Source organism: Erinaceus europaeus, chromosome 1, assembly GCF_950295315.1.
Source record: "Erinaceus europaeus chromosome 1, mEriEur2.1, whole genome shotgun sequence".
Lineage (NCBI taxonomy): Eukaryota > Metazoa > Chordata > Mammalia > Eulipotyphla > Erinaceidae > Erinaceus > Erinaceus europaeus.
Genome location: NC_080162.1, coordinates 140333329 through 140355441, shown reverse-complemented (window position 1 = coordinate 140355441; position 22113 = coordinate 140333329). Strand labels below are relative to the sequence as shown.

General features: G+C 40.6%; 1 protein-coding gene across 24 annotated transcripts in view; it reads left to right on the top strand.

Moving 5' to 3' along the window:
- Window positions 1-5254: 5254 nt before the first annotated feature.
- Window positions 5255-22113, top strand: part of RIMS2 (regulating synaptic membrane exocytosis 2) — a 570974-nt gene continuing 554115 nt past the window's right edge. For all 24 annotated transcript variants that reach the window (XM_060196148.1, XM_060196165.1, XM_060196141.1 and 21 more), the window contains exon 1: window positions 5255-5535. In XM_060196148.1, the coding sequence (XP_060052131.1) occupies window positions 5372-5535 (164 nt within the window). In that variant the 5' untranslated portion in view covers window positions 5255-5371. The remainder of the gene's footprint in view (window positions 5536-22113) is intronic.

Sequence of the window (22113 nt, the reverse complement as noted above, 5' to 3'; positions counted from 1 at the left end):
TATAAATTTGTAGCATTATCTCACCACAGCCTATTTGTCCAATTTCATCTCTTGCTACAACTCCCTGCCTCTCTTTAATACTCCATAAAATTTTTTTCATTACTTTGTGACTGCTCATATAATTGTGCAGGATATATTTATTGAGTTCTTGTAACATGAGACATTTTGATAGCCCCTGGGGAAACTGGAGTGCAGGATACATTCCTTATACTTAAAGAATCTATGGTCTAGTAGAGGAGACAGAAGAGGATATAAATGTCTACAACACAGGATGACAAATGCAATCTGTAAGTAAGGTATGTACAGTGCTAAGATAGCCTGGGGCAATCAGTTGGGAGGAGAAAGGAAGCATGAACATCTGGTGGAGAAGATTAAGAAGGTAACTGACTGAGAGGAAGGTTGTGACAATGCAAAAGGGAATAAATACATGATTTTGTATGTGTGAGAGGAGAGAATCCAGGCACTACCAGTGTTGCTGGAGATTGATCTGGGAGCCTAAGGCTTGCAAGTCCTTCCAAGTGAGGTATCTCCTGATACACTCAAGCAGGTACTCTGAATCACAGACAAAAATGAAAATCCGAAGACTTACAGACTTTGCAAATTTTTGTGAAGGGATTTAAGATAGGATTTGCTCTATGGAATTACTGTGATCTGTTAAATATGATCTCATAAATTCAATGATAAAGATGATCAGTTATTTCTAAAGTTACATAAGTACCTTCCGGTTTTAACTTAACTTGAAATGTATTCACATATTTGGGGTACATGCCTAAGTAAAACAGTGTCAAACAGGATATACTGGGATGTGGCAACCACTTTAAGGAAAACATGAAACCAGAACAAACAAAACACCTTTCAGATTCATATTGTAGTAAGATCAAAAGATCGTACTTGTAAGCAGATTTTTTTTCTTTTTACTTCAGTTTATGTTAAATTGGGGATACTACTTTTTTTTTTCTTTATCAGAGCACTGCTCAGCTCTGGTTTATGATGGTGCTGGAAATTGAACCTGGGACTTTGGAGGCTCAGGAGTAAGTCTCTTTGCACAATCATTATGCTGTCTCCCTAGCATAAGTAGCTCATCTAAAATTACATGTGATTGGGGCCAGCTGGTGGTGCATCTAGTTAAGCATACACATTACAGTGAACAAGGACCTGGGTTCAAGTCCACCTGTAGGAGGAAAGCTTCATGAGTGGTGGAGTAGGGTTGCAGGTGTCTATCTCTATCCTCCTCCTCTCTGAATTTGTCTCTATCCACTAATAAAAAAATATTTAAAAAATAAAATTCTGGGAGTCGGGCAGTAGCACAGTGGGTTAAGCACACGTGGTGCAAAGCACAAGGACCAGCTTAAGGATCCTGGTTCGAGCCTCACCTGCAGGGGAGTCACTTCCCAAGTGGTGAAGCAGGTCTGCAGGTGTCTATCTTTCTTTCTCCCTCTCTGTCTTCCCCTCCTCTCTCCATTTCTCTCTGTGCTATCCAACAACAACATCAATAACAACAACAATAATAACTACTACAATAAAACAACAAGGACAACAAAAGGGAATGAATAAATAAATATTAAAATAAATAAATAAAATCCCATGTGACATACATACATACTAATTTTTTTTTTGAAAAAGTGTATGAATTAGGGTGAAGTAGGATTTTAAAACACATCTATTCCTAAGGATTCCCTATAATAGTAAAAACACATGTAGTTGTAGAAAAGAAACATAAAAACAGTAAGCCTACTCACATCTGCTTCAATTTTGCAAAAAGCAAGGAGTCCCAGGGATACTGCACATGAGCATTACATTTTCTATGCTAGCACTGTCTCCCAGTTGAGAGAAGAAGGGGTACAGGGCCACACAGGTGCAGGAGCTAAGCATGTGACTGACAGAAAACAGTGTAGGGCCCATGATGTGTGTATTTACAGTAGAGGAAGTCACATTTGTTTAACTTGAACCACCAATTTTTAGTTCACATTTTAAGTACTCAAAATAACCGAGTTATTTTAGCCTCAGAATTTCAGCCTCCGAGTACTTTGCATATGCAGATTTCTGTCTCTGCTTGGTGTAATAGCTGAGTGAGTGGTGTGTTATTTCTTCAAATTTGGTTTGGAAGTAGTTGCTTAAGGTAGAATGTTCCACTATCCTTTTATTTTCAGTTCCACTACTTTCTTTTTTAAAAGAGTCTTAATGTATTTTAGTGATACTTAGGATTTCCTAGGCTAAAGTCACACACACACACACACACACACACACACACACACACACATGTATTTACTGGTACCTGTCATTGCAGAAGAGAGGAAAGAAAATTATAACATTTGAATCTAAGGTTAAAAAAATTTCAGTCTTTCTAGGACTGTTTTTTTGTTTGTTTTATACTTTCTAGTCCCTCCTCACTTACTTTTTTTGTTTTGCAGAGCATACACTATAGTTCCTAATGTTGGCTATGCATTAATCACTTGGGGGTACTTTTATAGCTAAGTTTAGGGTCCTTATTCTAGAGATCTTTTTCATTTGATTTAAGGTTGAACTCAGGTATCATTTTATTTAATAATTAGCTTTTTGGTTTGTCATCAGTAGGGCTTCACTCCCCCCCCCCTTCAGATAGCAAGAGTAGGGTCTGGGGAGATAGCACAATGGTAATACAAAAAAGCCTTTTGTGCTTGAAGCATCAGAGGCCCCAGATTCAATCCCTAGCACCACCATGAACCAGAGCTGAGTAGTGTTCTGGTAAAACAACAACAAAAACAGACAAAGATATTACAGCATCCACGTTTCCTTCATTGTGGCAGGGGTCGGCTCAAACGTGTAGCGTGTGAAAAATCCTATCCAAAGGATCTATTTTTCCAGCTGGAATCCAGGCAGTATTTTTAAAAAGTGACTCAGGTAATTTTACTGCAGTCAGGATTGAAAACTATAGTGCTTTCGAACTGTAATGCAAACATGTAGGTTCAAACTGAAATATAAATATGTAGGCATTCCCAGCATCACCATATTTCCTGGCAGTTTGATTTCAGTTCCCCAAGTTCCAGAGGATGATGGGGTTGGATTAAATATCTACAAAAAAAATTCTCTAACTCTAAAACAAAATTAAGTAAATTAGGATTCATAGGTCTTACTTCTCCAAATACATGAAAACAGTTATTTGGAAAATCAGTCTGGTGGTGGGAACAATGTGAAATTATGGCCTTGTTACCTTATAATTTGGTAAATCAATACTAAATCACTAACAAAATTAAAAAAGTTCACAATAAAAAAAAAGAAAATCAGTTTGGTTTGAAGCAAGTGATACATGCACACACACACATTTAAATAATAAAAATAGCACTTAAGTAAATGTTTCTCTCTCACCTTCTAGATAATAAAGAATGGGAGAAAAGAAACAGACAGTTAAGCTTAGAAATCACAAGAGATTCCCAGGTGTGCTTTGTCTGTCCCCTGCTCTATTAAATTGGAGCTAGTCTGTACCTGGGGAACAAAGGGAAGAGGGAGACAGCTTACTACACTCCAAGAGGGTAAATATAATATAACTCCCAAAGGCTTTATACTACTCATCAGACCACAACCGAGCCTGGTAAAAAACAGCACGAATGTGGAAGGCTGGTTTGTACATATACAAAGACGCGCGTGAACGTGCACACAGTCTTGCACATATACGCTGATAGACGTGTACACAGTCTTGTACATATATGCAGATATAGATATATGTATATACACACAGACTCTTTCACAGCGCTGGCAGAAGAGGGTGCTCCCAGGCGACCCTCCTGCAAGGGGGTCCACTTGGGCAGGTCTCTTCTCCACCTGGCCCCCACCCAGGAGGTGCAGGAGGCTCCCTCCCCCCACCTGCAGCTGTTCTCCAGGAGCTTGTTTTTGGTGCACGCCTTGGCTGAAGCCGCTACCCAGACTCTCACGCATCTCCCATCGTCTCTCTGCTTCTTGCTTCTCGGCCTGCAGTCTATGGGCCTGGACCCCCAAACAGCCAGACAGTCCTCGGCTCGCCGACACCTACAGGGTGTCGCTTAGTCCCGGCTCCTTGCAGCCTTTGCAGCTTCTCAGACCCACCGGAGCCCCAGCGCAGACCTCCCGGTAGCCCTGGCCCCCCCCTCCCAGAACACGGTCATCCCACCCCGCCCCCGACGGTCCCCACAAAACTGCGCTCCCAGTCTGTCCCATCTTCCCCTTCTGCACCCTTAGGTGACTCCTAGCAGCCCGCCCATTACCACCAGGCCTAGACATCCCCGGAGCCCGCCCCCCCACCCCCGTAATCTCTTAACCTGTGGTTCGACGACCTGTGCAGCCCCGCACCCTAGTTTCTCCCTTTCTGCAACCTGGGGCGCTCCAATCTCCAGACCTGACCCCGACACCCCCATAGTCCTGAACCTTCAATCCAGATCCCCCCACCTCCTCCCGCATGACTCCGCCCCTGAAGACCAGCCTCCCGCCCTCCTTCCGAGGCGCCCGCTGCCCCCGCGGGTGTCCCCGCCCCGCCCCGCCCCGCCCCGCCCGGCCCCGGTCCGGGCCCGCGGCTCCGGCTCCAGCTGGCGGGAGGGGCGGCCGTCGGGCCCCCGCAGGTGGAGCGCGACAGGCGGAGGAGGCGCGGGCCCTCTGCACCTACTGGGCGGACCCCCGGGCCAGCGACGGAGGGGAGCCCCCCTCAGCCCCCCCTGCCTCACACACTCTCTGTTTCTCTCTCTCTCTCTCTCTCTCACACACACACACACTCTCTCTCTCTCTCTGTTTCTCTTTCTCTCTCAGACACACACACACACACACACACACACACACACACACACACACACACACACACACGTACGCACACACGGCGGGCGCTTGAGGAGGCGAGCGCGGGGCATCGGATCCCACGACGTCTTTGGAGCCCCGGGGGATCTGGGTTTGGGTCGCCGCGGAGACCCCCGCCTCTGCGGCCACTCCTCCCTCCGCTGCACCCGGGGGAGCCCAGGGACGCGTCCCAGGGGCGGCTTTCTGAGAAACCTTGGCGGCGGCGGCCTCCCTTCCTTCTCCCCCTCAGCACGCCGCCTCCAGGCGCTCGCAGCCGGGACGCGCTCCCGCTCCGGTCACCTCAGTCCCGGGGCGTCCCCGCCGCCTCTGCCCCGCCAGCCGCGCGACGCGCTCCAGCTCCGGTCACTTCAGCCTCTGGCGCCGCGGGGACCAGACACGTTCGCCCGAGCGCGCTTCCCGTCCCCCTTCGCTTTTTCATTTTTTTCCCTCGGGGCCGCTGGGGGGCTGTGGCCTCGGATCGAGGGCCATTGCTTTGTATGCATTTGCCCCGGCGCCGGAGGCTGCCCCAGTCGCCGCAGTCCCCGGCGGAGTCGCCTCCCTGCTTCTCCGGGGCGGCGGCGCGGCTCCGCCAAACATGTCGGCTCCGGGCGCGCCGCGGGGCCGCCCCGCCGCCCCGCCGCCGCCTGTGCAGCCTGAGCTGCCCGACCTCAGCCACCTCACGGACGAGGAGCGGAGGATCATCCTGGCCGTCATGGACCGGCAGAAGAAGGAAGAGGAGAAGGAGCAGTCTGTACTCAAGTAAGGACCCGGCTCCATCTTTCTGCTCGCGGCGCCACGGGGTCCACGAGGTCCGCGGTCCGTTCGCGTCTGTGTGTCTGTCCAGGGTCCCTGCGGGAGGGGCGTGTAGCCCCCTTGCCCCCCTCCCTGGGGTCCTTCCGGCTTCTCCCGAGGGTCCATTGGGGAGGCAGGGACCGAACCCAGGCTTGGCCGGTGGCCTGTCCGTCCCCGCCGCCCCCGCGCGGACTCCGGGACACGGGATCCAATATGGCCGCGCACAGGTGCACCCCGGGCCGGCACCCGCGCGGGCGGGCTGTGGGCACCTTTAGGTGCCCCCCACCCACCCTGCGCCTCTGCCTCCAGCACAGGCGACAGCAGAGTGGCCACTGTCGTGGTGGAGGCAGGGGGCGGCCGGCACGGAGGGCGAAGGGGCCCGAGCGAGGCAGCGTCCTGGTGGTGGGTGTGCGGCCGCCGCCATGTTCACCCCCCCCACCCGACTCCCTCTTTTCTACGACGGGTGCATCCTGCAGTGCTATTTGCAACTCGGAAATGTGTTGAATCCTGAAAAAAGACTCTGTGTGTGTGTGTGTGTCGTCCCCTACCTGGTGGAGTTGTGTGTGCTGGTGGTTGTGCTCGGGGTGCCGGTGCCGGTGCCGGTGCCGGTGCCGGTGCCGGCGGCGGCGGCGGCGGCGGCGGCGGCGGCGGCGGCGGCGGCGGGGACCCGCCCCGGGGGAACTTCAGCACCGTGGAACTGTCCGCTCGGGCCGGCTGTACCCGTGACTCCACCATTGTCCCCTGAATCCAAAGGCTTATTTATGTATTTATATTTCTCCAGGCTCACAGCGCAATGTTTTGTGCTGAAAAGATGGCTCGTAAGATGGGCATGCAACCTTTCCTTTTTTAAATAAACTTTAAAAAATTTATTTATTATTGCATAGAGACAGAGACATTAAGAAGGGAGGAGAAGATCGAAGGAAAGAGACAGAGAGACACCTGCAGCCCTGCTTCACCATTCCTGAAGCTTTCTTCCCCCCACCCCCGCAGGTGGGGGACCAGGGGCGTAAACCCTGGTCCTTGCACACAGTAATGGGTGCGCTTAACCAGGAGCGCCACCAACCAGCTCCTTTTCATAAAAAAAAAAAAATTTAGTTACTTATTATTGGATGGAGACAGAGAGACATTGAGAAGAGAGGGTGAGATATAGGGAAAGAGACAGAGAGACACCTGTAGCCCTGCTTCACCACTCGTAAAGGCCCTCCCTCCCTCGCAGAGGCTTGAGCCTGGGTCTTTGAGCCTTGTAAATTGTGCATTAAACCAGCTGCTCCACCGCCTGCCCCCACCCCCAGTTTTTTTACTTGAATTATTCACCTAAGTTTCCCAGACATAGTTCATCTCCAAAGATGGAATGAATGCTGACTGTGTTTCCATATATATATTTCCATATGTTCTAAATACATGCAAAGATTAAATAGTAGAGTTCCTGTATATAAGTACTACCACGTGGATGTTTAATCGTGGTAAGAACTGATATTTCATCGGGTGCTAAGAAGAGGTTGTTGAATTCAGTACACTTTAATGCACTCAGATGGATACAGTAGTGTGTATAGACAACTTTTCACATTTTAATAAAATGCCACTATGAGTAATCTATGGCAGTAAGCATATTAATTACCTGCATGTTTGAGATAAACACTTTCTCAAAAAATATTGAAGGGCTAAGAAAGCAAATGTATTTTTTCTTATATTACCTGGAATTATGAATTGCTCTTTCAAAGCTACTTTCAAAGTTTCAATACTTGTGTGGAAACGTGATTTGTTAGTAGGCTTGGGAAGTGAAAAAAAAAAAAATTAATTTCATTTATTATTTTATTAATATTCATTCATTAATTTATTCCAACTGATAGAATAGCAAAGCATTATTTTTTTTTAACAAATGTTCAAGTTAGGTTTATTTTCTTATGCTTGATGAATATTACCTTTTAATTTTTTGTAGGGAGGATTAATGGTTTATAGTAGATGGTAAATAGAGTTGTTGGGACATGAGTAAAAACATTTACTTTTTTCCTACTATGCTTGCCCTCTTAAGCAATACCAAATGAAAGAAAATTATAATTATTAAAAAAATTAGCAGTCAAAAAGCCCAACCTACTGTATTTTTTTGTCACTTAGCTAGTGTATGGCTTAGAGTGGGTGCTCAGTAAATGTTTATTGAATGAGTAACGAGTGAAGTGAGCCAAATAGGTTTTTGCCACGCTGCTATAAGAATAAAGTCAATTTTACACAGAAGCAATCAAATTCACTGTTCTTGAAAAAGAGCCATGAAACTGTGATCAGCTAGTAGTAGAGCTCTCTGAACACTCTGTACAATATAGCAAAACATTATTTTTATTGAGGTATGATTGGCATGTAATCATACAGCAAAAATGTCATATTTGTATGTATTGTTAAATGATCATAAGTTTAGTTAGTATCCATCACCATGCATAGTTACATTTTTTTCTTGTGATGAGTAGTTTTAAGATCTGTCCTGTTAACAAATTCCAAATAGACAATGCAGTTATTATTAATTGTAGTTACCATGCTATTAGACATTAGATCCTATAACATTTCTGTATTTGGAAGTTCTTGACTCCCTTTACCCTTGTCAGATCTTCACCCCAGTACTTCTGGCAAAAACTTGTCTATTCTGTGTATCTTAAGTTTGGATTTCCTTCCCCCCCCCCCTTTTTTGTCTCTTTCTTTCTTTCCTTCTTTCTTCCATTCTCTTCCTTCCTTTCTTTTTTTTAATATCACATGTGTGATCATAAGGTATTTTTCTCTGTGTGTCAAAGTTATTTCACCTTCAATGTCCATCCATTTTCTTGCAAATGTCTGGATTTCATTCTCTTTAGAGCATTTTTAAAAGCTTTTTGAGCACAGTTCTAACTTTTCTTGACTTTACTATTTGTCTTAACAGTGCCAAGCTTTTGATGACTTATGACTTGATATTTAAGTATATATATATATATATATATATATATTTAAGTATATATATATATATATATATATATATATTTAAGTATATATATATTGCTATGCCTGCTATAAAATCAGTGATTCCAACATGATGCTCAAAGAAATGTAGTTTCAGGATTCGGGAGACAGCATAATAGTAATGCAGATCACTTTCATGCCTGAGACTCTGAGCCCCCAGGTTCAATCAGGAGTACTACTATAAGCCAGAACCGAGTAGTACTTGGGTAAACAGACGAAAAAGAAAAAAAAAACTGTTTCATTTCCTTCACCCACTTATTTTAATGTTATATGCCTTATCCTAGACTATTGTAGTTGCTCACTACAGTTCTAAATTTGTTGATCAGTAGTAACTAAATTAAACTGAACTTCTGGACACTGAATTGTGAACTACTCAAAATGAAGAGTATCTTGTGACAGTATTGTAGCTTACATATATATATGTATATATGTTATATATATTACATTTTTATGCAAGAAATTATTGTTGTAATTCTTATTAGTATGACAGGTAGAAACTACATATATTCATGTGAAATATTCCATAATTAACTATGAAATTGGTGAAAGAAATCTGTTTTTTATCTTAAAAATCTATTTGCATTTTTACATTAGTCTTAGGTAAAACCTACCTAAGGGTAGAACTTCAAAATGGTTGACATAGATCAGAATTTTTTTTTTTCATTTAGAAAAGAAGTTATTGGAGGGGCCAGGCAGTGGCACACCTGGATAAGCACACACATTATAGTGTGCGAGGATGGAGGTTCAAACCCCTGGTCCCCACCTGCACAGAGAAAGCTTCATGAATGGTGAAGCAGTGCTCCAGGTGTCTCTCTATCTCTCTCACTCTTTATCTCCCCTCCCCTGTCAATTTCTCTTTATCTCTATCCAATAATAGATAAATAAATACTTTTTAAAAACTTTAAAGAAAAAAGAAACAAAAGAAGTTATTGGGGCCAGGTGGTAGTGCACCTGGTTAAGTGTACACATTACAGTGCACAAGGACCCAGGTTCAAGTCCCTGGTCCCCACTTTCAGGGGGAAAGTTTCATGAGTGGTGAAGCAGGGCTGCAGGTGTCTCTCTGTCTCTTTCCCTCTTTATCTCCCCCTCCCTTCTCAATTTCCCTCTGTCTCTATCCAATAATAAATAAATATATAGAAAATAAGTTATTTGCAAGTTAAAGCATAATATATTTGCACATTTAATTCTAACCATTCTTTAAAAATACCTTGAAATAAAATAAAACTAAGCCAGCAAAAGAATAAACTGTAATTTAGTTATCATAATAGGAGACAAATTGTTTTGAAGTATTTAAAATGTTATTATTATTAGATAAGACAGAGAATTAGAGAAAAATTGAGAGAAAAGAGGAGGGTAGAGAGGGAGAGAGAAGGATAGACACCTGCAGACCTGCTTCACCCCTTCTGAAGTACATCCCCCCCCCATGCTGCTGGGAGCTGGGGGGGGGGTGTTGTTCGAACTGGGATCCTTGAATGAATGAATCCTTGTGCTTCGTACTATGTGCTTAATCTGGTGTGCCACCGCCTGGCCTAAAATATTAATTTGTCAGCATTAGGTATGAAGTATATAGTATATAAGAAGAATATTAATATTTTTAATGAGTATAATTTCCTACTAAGTTTTAGGTCATTTTTCTAGTTATGACTACACTATTCTTATTTCTTTTTAATTGCATGCTAACTTACATCCTGAAAAGTCATGGGCAGAGATAAATAAACCATAATTCAAATTCATGTCTACTGCCTTTTAACAGTTACTTGAAAAGTGAGTGGAGTGTGTGAAAAAACGGAAATATTGAATGAAAACATTTTGTATCCTTGTGAGTTACAATATTTACATGAAGTATTCATATAGAGTAGAGTATTCATCTCCAAGGGCACCACAAGATTAGAGTATAGGAAGAGCATATTAAAACATATTTACATTTCTGCTTGCAAATGATAAATTGAAGTTTACTAATATTTGACATATAGGCTGATAATATTAATGTATATAATTTATAGATATGTATGACTAAGAGGTGCATGCCTGAGATATTTTTAATGAGAGGTGAGTGATCAAAATATTTTGAGACAAGAGAACAATGAATATAAGATGATCTCACTCAGAAGTTGAAAAATACTACCATGACTCCAACCTGCCTTCCTTGGATAGACGACCTCACCAACGTGTCCTAGAACCCCACCTCTCCAGAGCCCTGTCCCACTAGGGAAAGATAGGAACAGGCTGGGGGTATGGATCCACCTACTGATGCCCATGTCCATCAGAGAAACAATTACAGAAGCCAGAACTCCCACCTTTGTGCCTCATAGAGATCTTTGGTCCATACCCTAAGAGGGATAAAGAATAGGGAAGTTTCCAATGGATGGGATGGGATATGGCAGTCTGGTTGTGGGAATTGTATGAATTGAACCCCTCGTATCCCACAATTTTTTTATCATTACTACTAAACCACCAATAATAATAATAATAATAATAATAATAATAATAATAATAATAATGAAGTTGAAACATAAGAAAACACAAAGCAGAACTTGACTGGGTTTAGTGTATTCCACCAAAGTAAAAGACTATGGGGCGGGGGGTGGGGGAGAGTTCAGGTCCTGGAACATGGTAGCAGAGGAGGACCTGGGGGGTCGAATTGTTATGTGGAAAACTGAGAAATGTTACACATGTAGAAACAACTGTATTTTACTGTTGATTGTAAACCATTAATCCCCCAATAAAGAAAAAAAATAGAAAAAAACCATTTTGAGATTACTACCATAATTAAAAACTATTTTAATTATTAATCATCTTTTCAAAGTCTGGCTGAATATACACATAATGAGGAGGTTTCCCATCACTATTAAATAATATCATTTGTCATGTGAGACAGTAGAATTTTGGGAGCATTTTTATCTCTCAGTAGATCCCTGGTGAGAAATTACTTCTTAAATTCTTACATTAATTCCTATAACAATTGTAATTTGGATAACTCAGTCTATCAGTAAAGTCTAACTATGTCCGTTTATTGATTAATGTCTTTTCAGACTTTTGAAACTGTCATCTATTTTTGTTGCTGTTTCTTCTTTTTTGACCAGAGCACTGCTCAGCTCTGGCCATTCACTGCTGGTGCCCAGATTGAGCCTGGCATCTTTCACATGCAAGAATTGTGAGCTACTAGTTTCCAGTCCTGATTATAGTTTAATTGACTTTTTTTTGGTCTGCATCACTTATGAAATTTAGGAATATAGTTACACACGCTGTTTATGTACCTCATCACATCCAACACCAAAATTCTAGTGTTATAAAAATTCTAGCTAGGGCAGTACTGGGGCCTCACACACATGAGGTTACACTGCTCTTGAGGTTTTTTGTTTGTTTTGTTTTGTTTTTTAATTTATTTTTCACCAGGGCTTTTGCTGAAACGTGGTGCCTGTACTGAGAAGCCACTGCTCCCCTCCCAGTGGCCATTTTTTCTTACTTAAAAATTTTTTTTTATTATTTTTATTTATTGGATAGAGACAGTCAGAAATCGAGAGTGTAGGGGGAGATAGAGAGGGAGAGAGAAAGAGAGACACCTGCAACCCTGCTTCACCACTTGCAAAGCTTTCCCCCTGAAGGTGGGGACCAGGGGCTCGAATCTGGGTCCTTGTGCATTATAACATGTGCACTCAACCAGGTGCGCCACCACCTGGCCCCTTTTTTTTACTTTTTAAAAATCCTGTTTTTTTTTTTTTTGCTTAATTTTTTTATTCTTGTATTTCATAAGACAGAGAGTAATTGGGATGGAAGGGGGAGATAGAGGGGGAAAGAAACAGTGCAGCACTGTTTCACCTCTTGTAAAGCTTCCCTTCTGCAGGTGGGGAATGGGCCCTTGGGCATTGTAACATGTACTTTTTATCTGGAGCACCACCACCCAGCCCCTGAAATTCTTTTTTGATAGAGATAGAACTTGAGAGGGAAGAGGAGAGAGGGAGAGAGAAGAGAGACAACTGTAGCACTGCTTCACTGCTTCCCTCCGTAGATGGTTACCAGGGGCTTGAATCCAGGTCCTCGACACTGTGTTGTGTGTACTTTTTCAGATATGTCACTGCCTTATTTTCTCATTCTTTTATTTCAAAGATAGAGGGAGAGGGAAAGAGGGAGAGGGAGAGGGAGAGGGAGAGATAGCGAAGGTGAAGGAAAGATACTATAGCAACATTCTACTGTCTGTGGATATTCTGGTGCCATGAACAGTTCTCCCATGTGGTACTGGGACTGAAACTGAGGACTTTATGCATGGTAAGGCATGTGCTCTACAGGGTGGGCTATTTTCTTGTCCTAACCATCATATTTTCTCAAAGCCCAAGAATCATTTATTTATTGTGTTTATGAGAGAGAGAGAGAGAGAGAGAGAGAGAGAGAAAAGGAGAGAGAGAGAGAGAGAGAGAGAAGGAGAGAGAGAGAAGCCAGAGTAGCAGTGTCCTGTGTGGAAGATGTGTTTATGTCTGCAAGTCATACTTTCTACTTGCTGAAGTACCTCCCTTCTTCCTGGCCCTAGAGCTATTTTCATTATTATATATTCATCTTTTTTTTAATTTAAAGAAAAGTATGATTTAATGAGTTTGTATGTTCTTGCATGTGTGTGTTTTGTATTGTGAAACACAGAAGTGTGCAGAAAAACATTCCTTCAGTACATCTTTCTTACTTAGTGTAGTGCTGGGAATTTCATCCAGGCCTTGCTCATATGTGATACTGCTGAATCACCTCCATGGATCAGTTTTTTGCTTTCTATTTAGGAAGAGAAAGACACCGAAGTACCACTCCTCCTGTTACCCATGGAGTTCCTTTGGTGCTGTCCAGTGTGTTCCCATAAGGTTCCTGAGCCCCATGAAAGCCAAGGTGTGCTTTACCTGCTGAGTCATCTGACTCCTTATTCAATACACTTTTATTGAGGTTTTTAATTTATTTTTTTAAATGTGCATTCCAAACTCTTTCAGGTTGGTTTTCATAAAACAAATTAGAGAAGTTATGTGTTTCTTAATGTCTTTCCACTCTCAATTTAGATGTTTTTTATTAATGTTAAGGAGGATAATTTGTTCCCCAAGTAGAGTAAGACTACTAAAAATATCCATGACAACTTAAGGCAATCATTTAACTTATATTTCAAATATAGGTGAATAAGGGCCAGGCAGTGGCATAACTGGTTAAGTGCACATATTATCATGTGCAAGGACCTGGGTTCAAACCCATGGCCCCCATCTGCAGGGGGGAAGCTTCACAGGTGGTGAAGTAGGTCTGCAGGTGTTTCTCTGTTCTCTCCCCTTTCCTCTCAATTTCTCTCTGTCCTATCAAGTTAAATAAATAAAACTTAAAAATCTTTTTAAAAAATTAAAAATTAACATATAGGTGAATAGTTTTGAATAAAAAATAATTTAATTGTTAAAATACATTCCAAAGTTGATCTATAAACTTCCTTATTTAATAGTTAATGTTATGGTGCAAAGTTTCTAATCTAATTCCTGCCTTGAGGCAACTACAGTTGTAGTTGATTGTAAGTCTTACAGAAATATTAAGCACATAAAAGTAAATTGTATAATATATGTATTGTGTATATATGTGTATAAATGAATTTTGAAGATAATCTAATCATGAAGACTTAAATGATTATTGTACATGTAAACAATGACTATTGGAAACCTATAGTATATGAGGATTAAAAATGAATTCTAAAAATTGACATCTCCTGAAAAAGTATCTGATAATTTTTCTATGTATATTCTGTATTTTGAAGTAACTAGCACACTTGCATACAATTTCCTTTTAGCTATATATTTTATTTTTATATTTATTTTATTTTTAATGAGGGATAGGGAAAGGAAAAAGAAAGGGAGGGAGGGAGAGAACTCAGAGCACTGTTTAGCTCTTGTTTATGGTAGTGCTGGAATTAAATCTTGGACTTCATGAGCTTAGTCATGAAAGTTGGGTTTTTTTGCATTATCATTATGCAATTTCCCTTTGATATATATTTTGATAATGAGCTAATTGTAATATGTGATACATACAGAAGTAGTAGAAGCAAGTATAATGTGCCAGCTTAATTTTAACTTGAAACATTTTGTTACTAGTTAATAACTGTAAGGTCTTATTTACATTGTTAAACTTTCTGGATCCATTTTATTCTATCTACCTTTCAGAAGTAGTAAGACCTACCTTGAAAGATAGCTGTGACCAATATAGATGATTTTAGTGCTCTGGCACAAGCAGGTGTGCAAAGCTAATTGTTATTGTTTATTCACTATAGAGCATGTTCCCTAAACTTAATATTATCATAGCATTCCTGGGTGAAAATTTCCCTGTCTTTCTGTCTTTCTTTCTTTCTTTCTTTTTTTTTCTTTCTTCCCTTCTCCCTTTCCCCCCTTTCTTTCTTTTTTTTTTTTTATTTTTTTTTATTTTTAAAAATTTCTTTATTGAGGGGTTAATGTTTTACAGTCAACAGTAAATATAATAGTTTGTACATGCATAACATTCCCCAGTTTTCCACATAATAATACAACCCTCACTAGGTCCTCTGTCATCCTTTTTGGACCTATACTCTCCCCCCTCCACCACAAACACCCCAGAGTCTTTTGCTTTGGTGTAATACACCAACTCCAGTTCAGGTTCTACTTGTGTTTTCTCTTCTGATCTTGTTTTTCAACTTCTGCCTGAGAGTGAGATCATCCCATATTCATCCTTCTGTTTCTGACTTATTTCACTCAACATGAATTTTTCAAGCTCCATCCAAGATGGACTGAAAACCGTGAAGTCACCATTTTTAATAGCTGAGTAGTATTCCATTGTGTATATATACCACAACTTGCTCAGCCACTCATCTATTGTTGGGCACTTGGGTTGCTTCCAGGTTTTGGCTATTACATATTGTGCTGTTATGAACATAGGTATACACAAATCTTTTTGGATGGGTGTGTTGGTTTCTTAGGATACAGCCCCAGGAGAGGAATTGCAGGGTCATAGGGTAGGTCCATTTCTAGCCTTCTGAGAGTTCTCCAGACTGTTCTCCACAGAGGTTGGATCAATTTACATTCCCACCAGCAGTGTAGGAGGATTTCCTTTGACCCCATAACCTCTCCAACATTTGTTGTTGCTACCTTTTCTGATGTATGACATTCTCACAGGAGTGAAGTGGTATCTCATTGTTGCTTTTACTTGCATTTCTCTGACAATCAAAGACTTGAAGCATTTTTTCATGTGTTTTTCAGCCTTTTGGATCTCTTCTGTGGTGAATATTCTGTCCATGTCCTCTCCCCTCTCCATTTTTGGATGGGGTTATTTGTTTTCTTGTTGAGTTTGGCAAGCTCTTTATATATTTTGGTTATTAAACTCTTGTCTGATGTATGGCATGTAAAGATTTTCTTCCATTCTGTAAGGGGTCTCTTTGTTTTGCTGTGCAGAAGCTTTTTTAATTTGATGTAGTTCCATAGGTTTATACTTGCCTTAGTCTTCTTTGTAATTGGATTCATTTCACTGAAGATCCCCCCTTTCTTTCTTTCTAGATTCTTTTCCTTGTCTCTCTGAAGTCAAAGTACACTTGGAGGGTTTTTTTTTTTAATTTATTTTTTATTTACGAAAGGATAAATTAACAAAACCATAGGACAGGAGCTTTCCCATTCTCTATCCCTCTGGGAGCATGGACCCAGGGTCGTTGTGGGTTGCAGAAGGTGGAAGTTCTGGCTTCTGTAATTGTTTACCCGCTGAACATGGACATTGACTGGTCGGTCCATACTCCCAGTCTGCCTCTCTCTTTCACTTGGAGGGTTTTTAAGTGACTATCTTATGTATTTAGGAAACCACTGAGCCACCTCCCCAGTTCAACTTTTTCTTTTTTCTCTTATTCCTTATTTATTTATTTATTTATTATTTATTTATTTATTTATTTATTTATCTATCTGCATCTAGGGTTATCTCTGAGGCTCAGTGCCCATACTATGACTCCATTGCTCCTGGTGGCCATTTTTTCCTTTTATTGGATAGACAGAGAAATTGAGAGACTGCAGACCCATTTCACCACTTGTAAAGTGATCTTCTTGCAGGTGGCAAGCATGGGCTGGGACCCCAATCCTTAAATTAGTTCTTGCACTTATGTACTATGTGAGCTTAAGTGGGTGTGCCACTGCCTGGCCCCCTTCTTATTTTTTTTAGAATGAGATGATGACAAAGAGTGGGAGAAAAGGAGAGTGCAGAGCACTGCCCTACCACTTGTGGAATTCCTGCTGCTCACATGAGGTGCTGGAGAACCAATCTAGAGACTCAAAATGTGGGAGACCAACTCTACTGCTATTATTTCCCTTCCTAGCAAAAACCTTCCTTTGAGAGTCTTGATAACTAAAGTATAGCAGTGAATATATTACTGACCACATGATACCAGTTACAGATAATATACTAATTGTCATAGTTGAATGTGAGGGAATTTTACTACTCTGAGATTGTCTGATTTGTCTGGAGTCAATGTTTTACTCTGTTAGTAAATAAAAATGTATATTTCCCTATCTGTCTTATTTATATTGCACCTGAGATCCCAGAAAGTGTTATCAGGCTAATCTAGTTTAGAAGCATGGTGATTAGAGCCCAGAATGCTCCTCTCCCTCTGACTATCCTTCAGATATACATAATATTTGTATGACTACCTCTTTCTGACCTTAGCATCAACTTTCTTTATCCATAGGATACTTTCATAGATAGGTTTTTTTCCCCCTTACTCTTTATTACAACATTAAAAACATTTCTTTAATTATACATTTTAAAATTTATAGTAACTTCATTATTTGTTTATGTTTTGTCTCTCCTGCTAGATTATAAGGTCCCAGAGAGCAGACCATTATGTTTGTCTTTTACACCTCTGCATCATCTGCTTCAAACCAAATCCAATGCCTCATACATAGCAGTCCTCAAAAACACCAGTCAGATGAGTGAGTGAAACATTGGGAATGAATTAACTGTGTTCATTTAGGAAGTGTTTGCTTTCACAGGGACATTTGACAGCCTAAGTGTAAAAACATTGTTTAGGCAGTTGTGTTCTTTCATCCTCTTTTAATTTATTTTATTTAAAAAATACATTTTACTCATTTATTACTGAGGGACAGGAGAGAGATAGAGCCAGAGCATTTTTCTTGGCACATGCAGTGCTGGGAATCAAAGTTGGGCCCTCATACCTGTAAGTTCAGAGTCTATCCATGGTGCCACATCTTGGGCTGTGAAGTAAAACATGATTTTAAAAAAGCAAGCTTGCAATATTTGTGTATAATTGCAACTCAGTTTCATTTTGGACCAAAAGCATATCTGTTTTGTCTATAAGAAGATACTGTTATGGGGAAATAACCAATGAACTTTAATAGAGGGATTTGGGAATGATGCGGTAGTGCATTTTGAGGAGGTGAGAAATTGTGCCTCTAAAGCATATGTTTGTAAACCAAGATCACCTCAAAAAAATTAAAACTCCCAATATATTTTTAAAAGATACTAAAACTCACAGGTCTTCTCCCTCAAGCATCCTTCATTTGTAAAAGAGAGGCAGAACATGATCAAGAAGCTAAGCTGAAGCGGTGCAGAAGGTCTGGAGCACAGAGTTTAGGTGGAAGAGAGCAGCAGGGTGACTGGAGAGATGGCAGGGTCAGAGCTTAAAGGACCTTGTGCTGTTCTTTTTACTTGGATTTAACCCTGAGGGAAGCAGGGAGTCACTGAGAGATTTTAAGCACAATATTCTCAGATTTTTTTTTTTTAAGTTGGGAAAAAGAATACCTTACTCTTAGATTGGACTGAGGAGAAAGTACAATGCTAGAGACAAGTGCACTAATCACATCAATAAGATTCCTACAGTAATTGAGGTGATAAAAATTACATGAAATAAGGTAGTTATGTTGGAGGTAGGACAGATTTTAAGTAACTTAAGGGCCAAAATAGCCAAAATTTGACAAACTGTGTCTAAAGAGTGAAGTAAGTTCTTGTGTCTGACTTGCTTAACTGACATTTGTTCTATATTTATTTGTCTTTGTACATTTCACACTGGTGAACTCTTTCACCAATGGTCAATTCTCTAAACTCATCTAATCTCAGAACAAGTGCATTTTTGTGAGAGCAGCTGGCAAGCAGGTTTTTTTTTTTTTATTGTGTGAGCTATTCTAAAATATCTTCAATATGACTATGAGTACTATAAATCAGCGACAGTATAGAATATCGTAGTCTACCTAGTGGGGGTTGTATTATTATATGGGAAACTGGGGAATGTTATGCATGTGCAAACTACTGTACTTACTGTTGAATGTAAAACATTAATTCCCCAATAAAAAAAAAAAAGAATATCGTAGTCTATAAGTTAAACAGCGACAGTACGGGAAATAATGTAGCTATAAGGTAAAATGGGCAGAAAGGGTGAAAGAAGCAAAGGGAAAAAAAAAGGAACAAGTCTATTTCAATCAAATTATAAGGAATCCTTTATAACATCTTAGTTTTTAAAACTGGTCACTATCCTCTCCCTGTTAGACTTTACATGAATACCAGGAACATAGCTGTCAATACACCTTTACCAATAAAACCTAGTGGTGGTGGTAGGTGCCATCCTAGTTTCCTTCCTCTGCTTCAGCCCTCAAATATAACCTGTTACCAAATCCTGTCAGTAGCTCCCAAATAACTATTCAATCAGTCTTTTCTTTGTCATTGTCTTGTTTCATGTCTTTATCATATTTTACTGAATTATGCTTCTCTAAACAGGCCTGTCCACTTTCAGACTCACTTCCTCTATTTGATCATCGATTTAGTAAAACACTCTACAGACACAAAGATATTTTAAAACCCTTAAGGGTTGGGCAGGCAAGATAGCTCACCTGGTTAGTGTACCTACTTTGGTGCTCTGATGTCTCTTCCTCTATTTTTACCTGAAAAAGTCTGCCTGCAGTGGTCAAACTCAGTTTTCTTTAGTGCTTCCCCATTTCATTTTGTATAGAGTCCAAACCTCTAAGTGTGTCCTAGAAGGCCCTGTGTGATGTTTAATCAATCTTATGTCTGGCAGTCTTTCATCTGCACAACTTACTGTTGTATTAAACTATTTGAAGCTCCCCTAATTAACAAATATCCTCTTTCTGCAAATGCTTTACCATTGGTTTCTGTAATTTAGCGTGAGTCTACTTTTCTGTCTGGATAAATCCTTTTACTTCTTCGTCCTTCTATTTTATTTATTTATTTACCAGAGCACTGGTAAAAAAATAAATAAATAAAATAGGAAACTCTGGTTTATGGGTGGTAAGTATGTGGGTGCATGTATTTGAGGGAGGGGGGTTTGAACCTGGGACTTCAAAGCCTCAGGCATGAGTCTCTTTGTATAACCATTATGCTACCTACCCCTACCTTAATCCTTCTACTTTTTTTTTTTTTGCCTCCAGGGTTATCACTGGGGCTCGGTGCCAGCGCTACAAATCCACTGCTCTTGGAGGCTATTTTTTTCCCCATGTTTGTTGCCCTTGTGGTTGTTATTGTTGTTATAGCTGTTGTTGTTGGATAGGACAGAAAGAAATTGAGAGAGAAGGGGAGATAGAGAGGGAAAGAGAAAGCTAGACACCTGCAGACCTGCTTCACCGCTTGTGAAGCGACCCCCCTGCAGGTGGGTAGCTGGGGGCTCAAATTGGGATCCTTAAGCTGGTCCTTGTGCTTTGTGCCATATGCTACTGCCCAGTCCCCATTCTTCTATTTCTTAACTGAGACTTAGCTCAGATTTTCAACCTGATGAAAAGTAGGTTAGGTGACTGATCTTTGTGCTGTCATATCTTTTAGTATATACCTCTTGTTACATTAATAACAACATGTTGAACATGTATTGTGTTATTACTATACTATATTATATATGCATTATCTGTTTTAGCATCTTCAGCAATCTTAGGAGATAATAATAATAATACTTATTTTTTTCAGTTCTTTGTGCTTATGGCACTGAGGTCTTGTACATGTGTGATTCAACTATTTGCAGGTTGACTTCTTTTTAATTTCAGATACATACATATATACATACATATACACATATGTACATGAAACACTAAGCATTCCACCAACTGTGGAGTTTCTGGTGCTGTGGTGTTGGGACTCAAAATAGGTGCTTGGTAAGGTACACAGTTTCCTGGGTGACTTTGATCCTAGCCCATATTTTTTTTTCAATTTTATAGATGGGAAAAAAAACAGAGTTTTTTTTCCTCTTCCAGAGTTATTGCTGGGCTCGGTGCCTGCACCATGAATCCACTGCTCCTGGAGGCCATTTTCTTTTTTTTTCCCCCTTTTGTTGCCCTTGTTGTAGCTTCGTTGTGGTTATTATTATTGCCCTTGTTGACGCAATTCGTTGTTGGATAGGACAGAGAGAAATGGAGAGAGGAGGGGAAGACAGAGAAGGGGAGAGAAAGATAGACACCTGCAGACCTGCTTCACCGCCTGTGAAGCGACTCCCCTGCAGGTGGGGAGCCGGGGGCTCGAACCGGGATCCTTACGCCGGTCCCTGCGCTTTGCGCCACATGCGCTTAACCCACTACGCCACCGCCCGACCCCCAAAACCAGAGTTTTTATATCCTCCAACTTGTCAGGCATCAGGAATTCAATTCAAGCAGATTCTAGAATTTGCAGTCTTAACTACATTTTATTCTGATATAGTTTTTGGCACGTTTCTTTCTATTTTGTAGTAAAAGGACAGTGTTTCCAGTGGATGGTTTAGTGTAAGTGGGTAGTAAATGTTTTTTTTTTTTTTTTTGAATAAATGATTAATCTGAAATTCTTTAACTGAATGGATAAATAATAATATCTAAAGATTTGATGTTTACCTCTTGGAGTTCATGGTCACACTTGTAAGAAACTTTATAATTACATCTCTTGTACATGAGATATTGATGTCCATTAATTACTCATACTTATGTTAATCAAACTAAGAAGCAGGGGGTTGCAAATGAAGTCAATGAGGGCAGAATATAACAATAGTTAACCAATGTTATTTTTTATTACAAACTTTTAATAAATATTTTTTGAGAATGTGAGATATTAAACAGAAATTCTTTTAAAAAATATTTTATTTATTTATTAATGTGAAAGATAGGAGATAGAAAAAGAACCGGAAATTACTCTGGTACATGTGCTGCCGGGGATTGAACTTAGGACCTCGTGCTTAAAATTCCAATCCTTTATCCACTGCGCCACCTCCAGACCACTAATATTTTTACTTTTATTTATTTGTTAGAAACAGAGAAGTTTGGGGGGGGGATAGAATGGGAAAGAGACACCTGCAGCCCTGCTTCACAATTTCTGTAGCTTTCCCTTTGCAGGTGGGGGGACCAGAGGCTAGAACCTGGAACCTTGTGCACTGTAATGTGTGCACTTAACCAGTTGCGCCACCACCTGGACCCCAGAAATTCTGTATGATGTTCTAAAATAATATTTTACAGCATAATTTCCAATGAGTCTATAATACTTTATTATTAAATTACTGGCTATCTGAACCTTACTTTTCTTTTTTAGAATCAATTTTTATTTCAGTATTACAAAACATTTTTAGTAAATTCTAATACTTTTTTCACATAA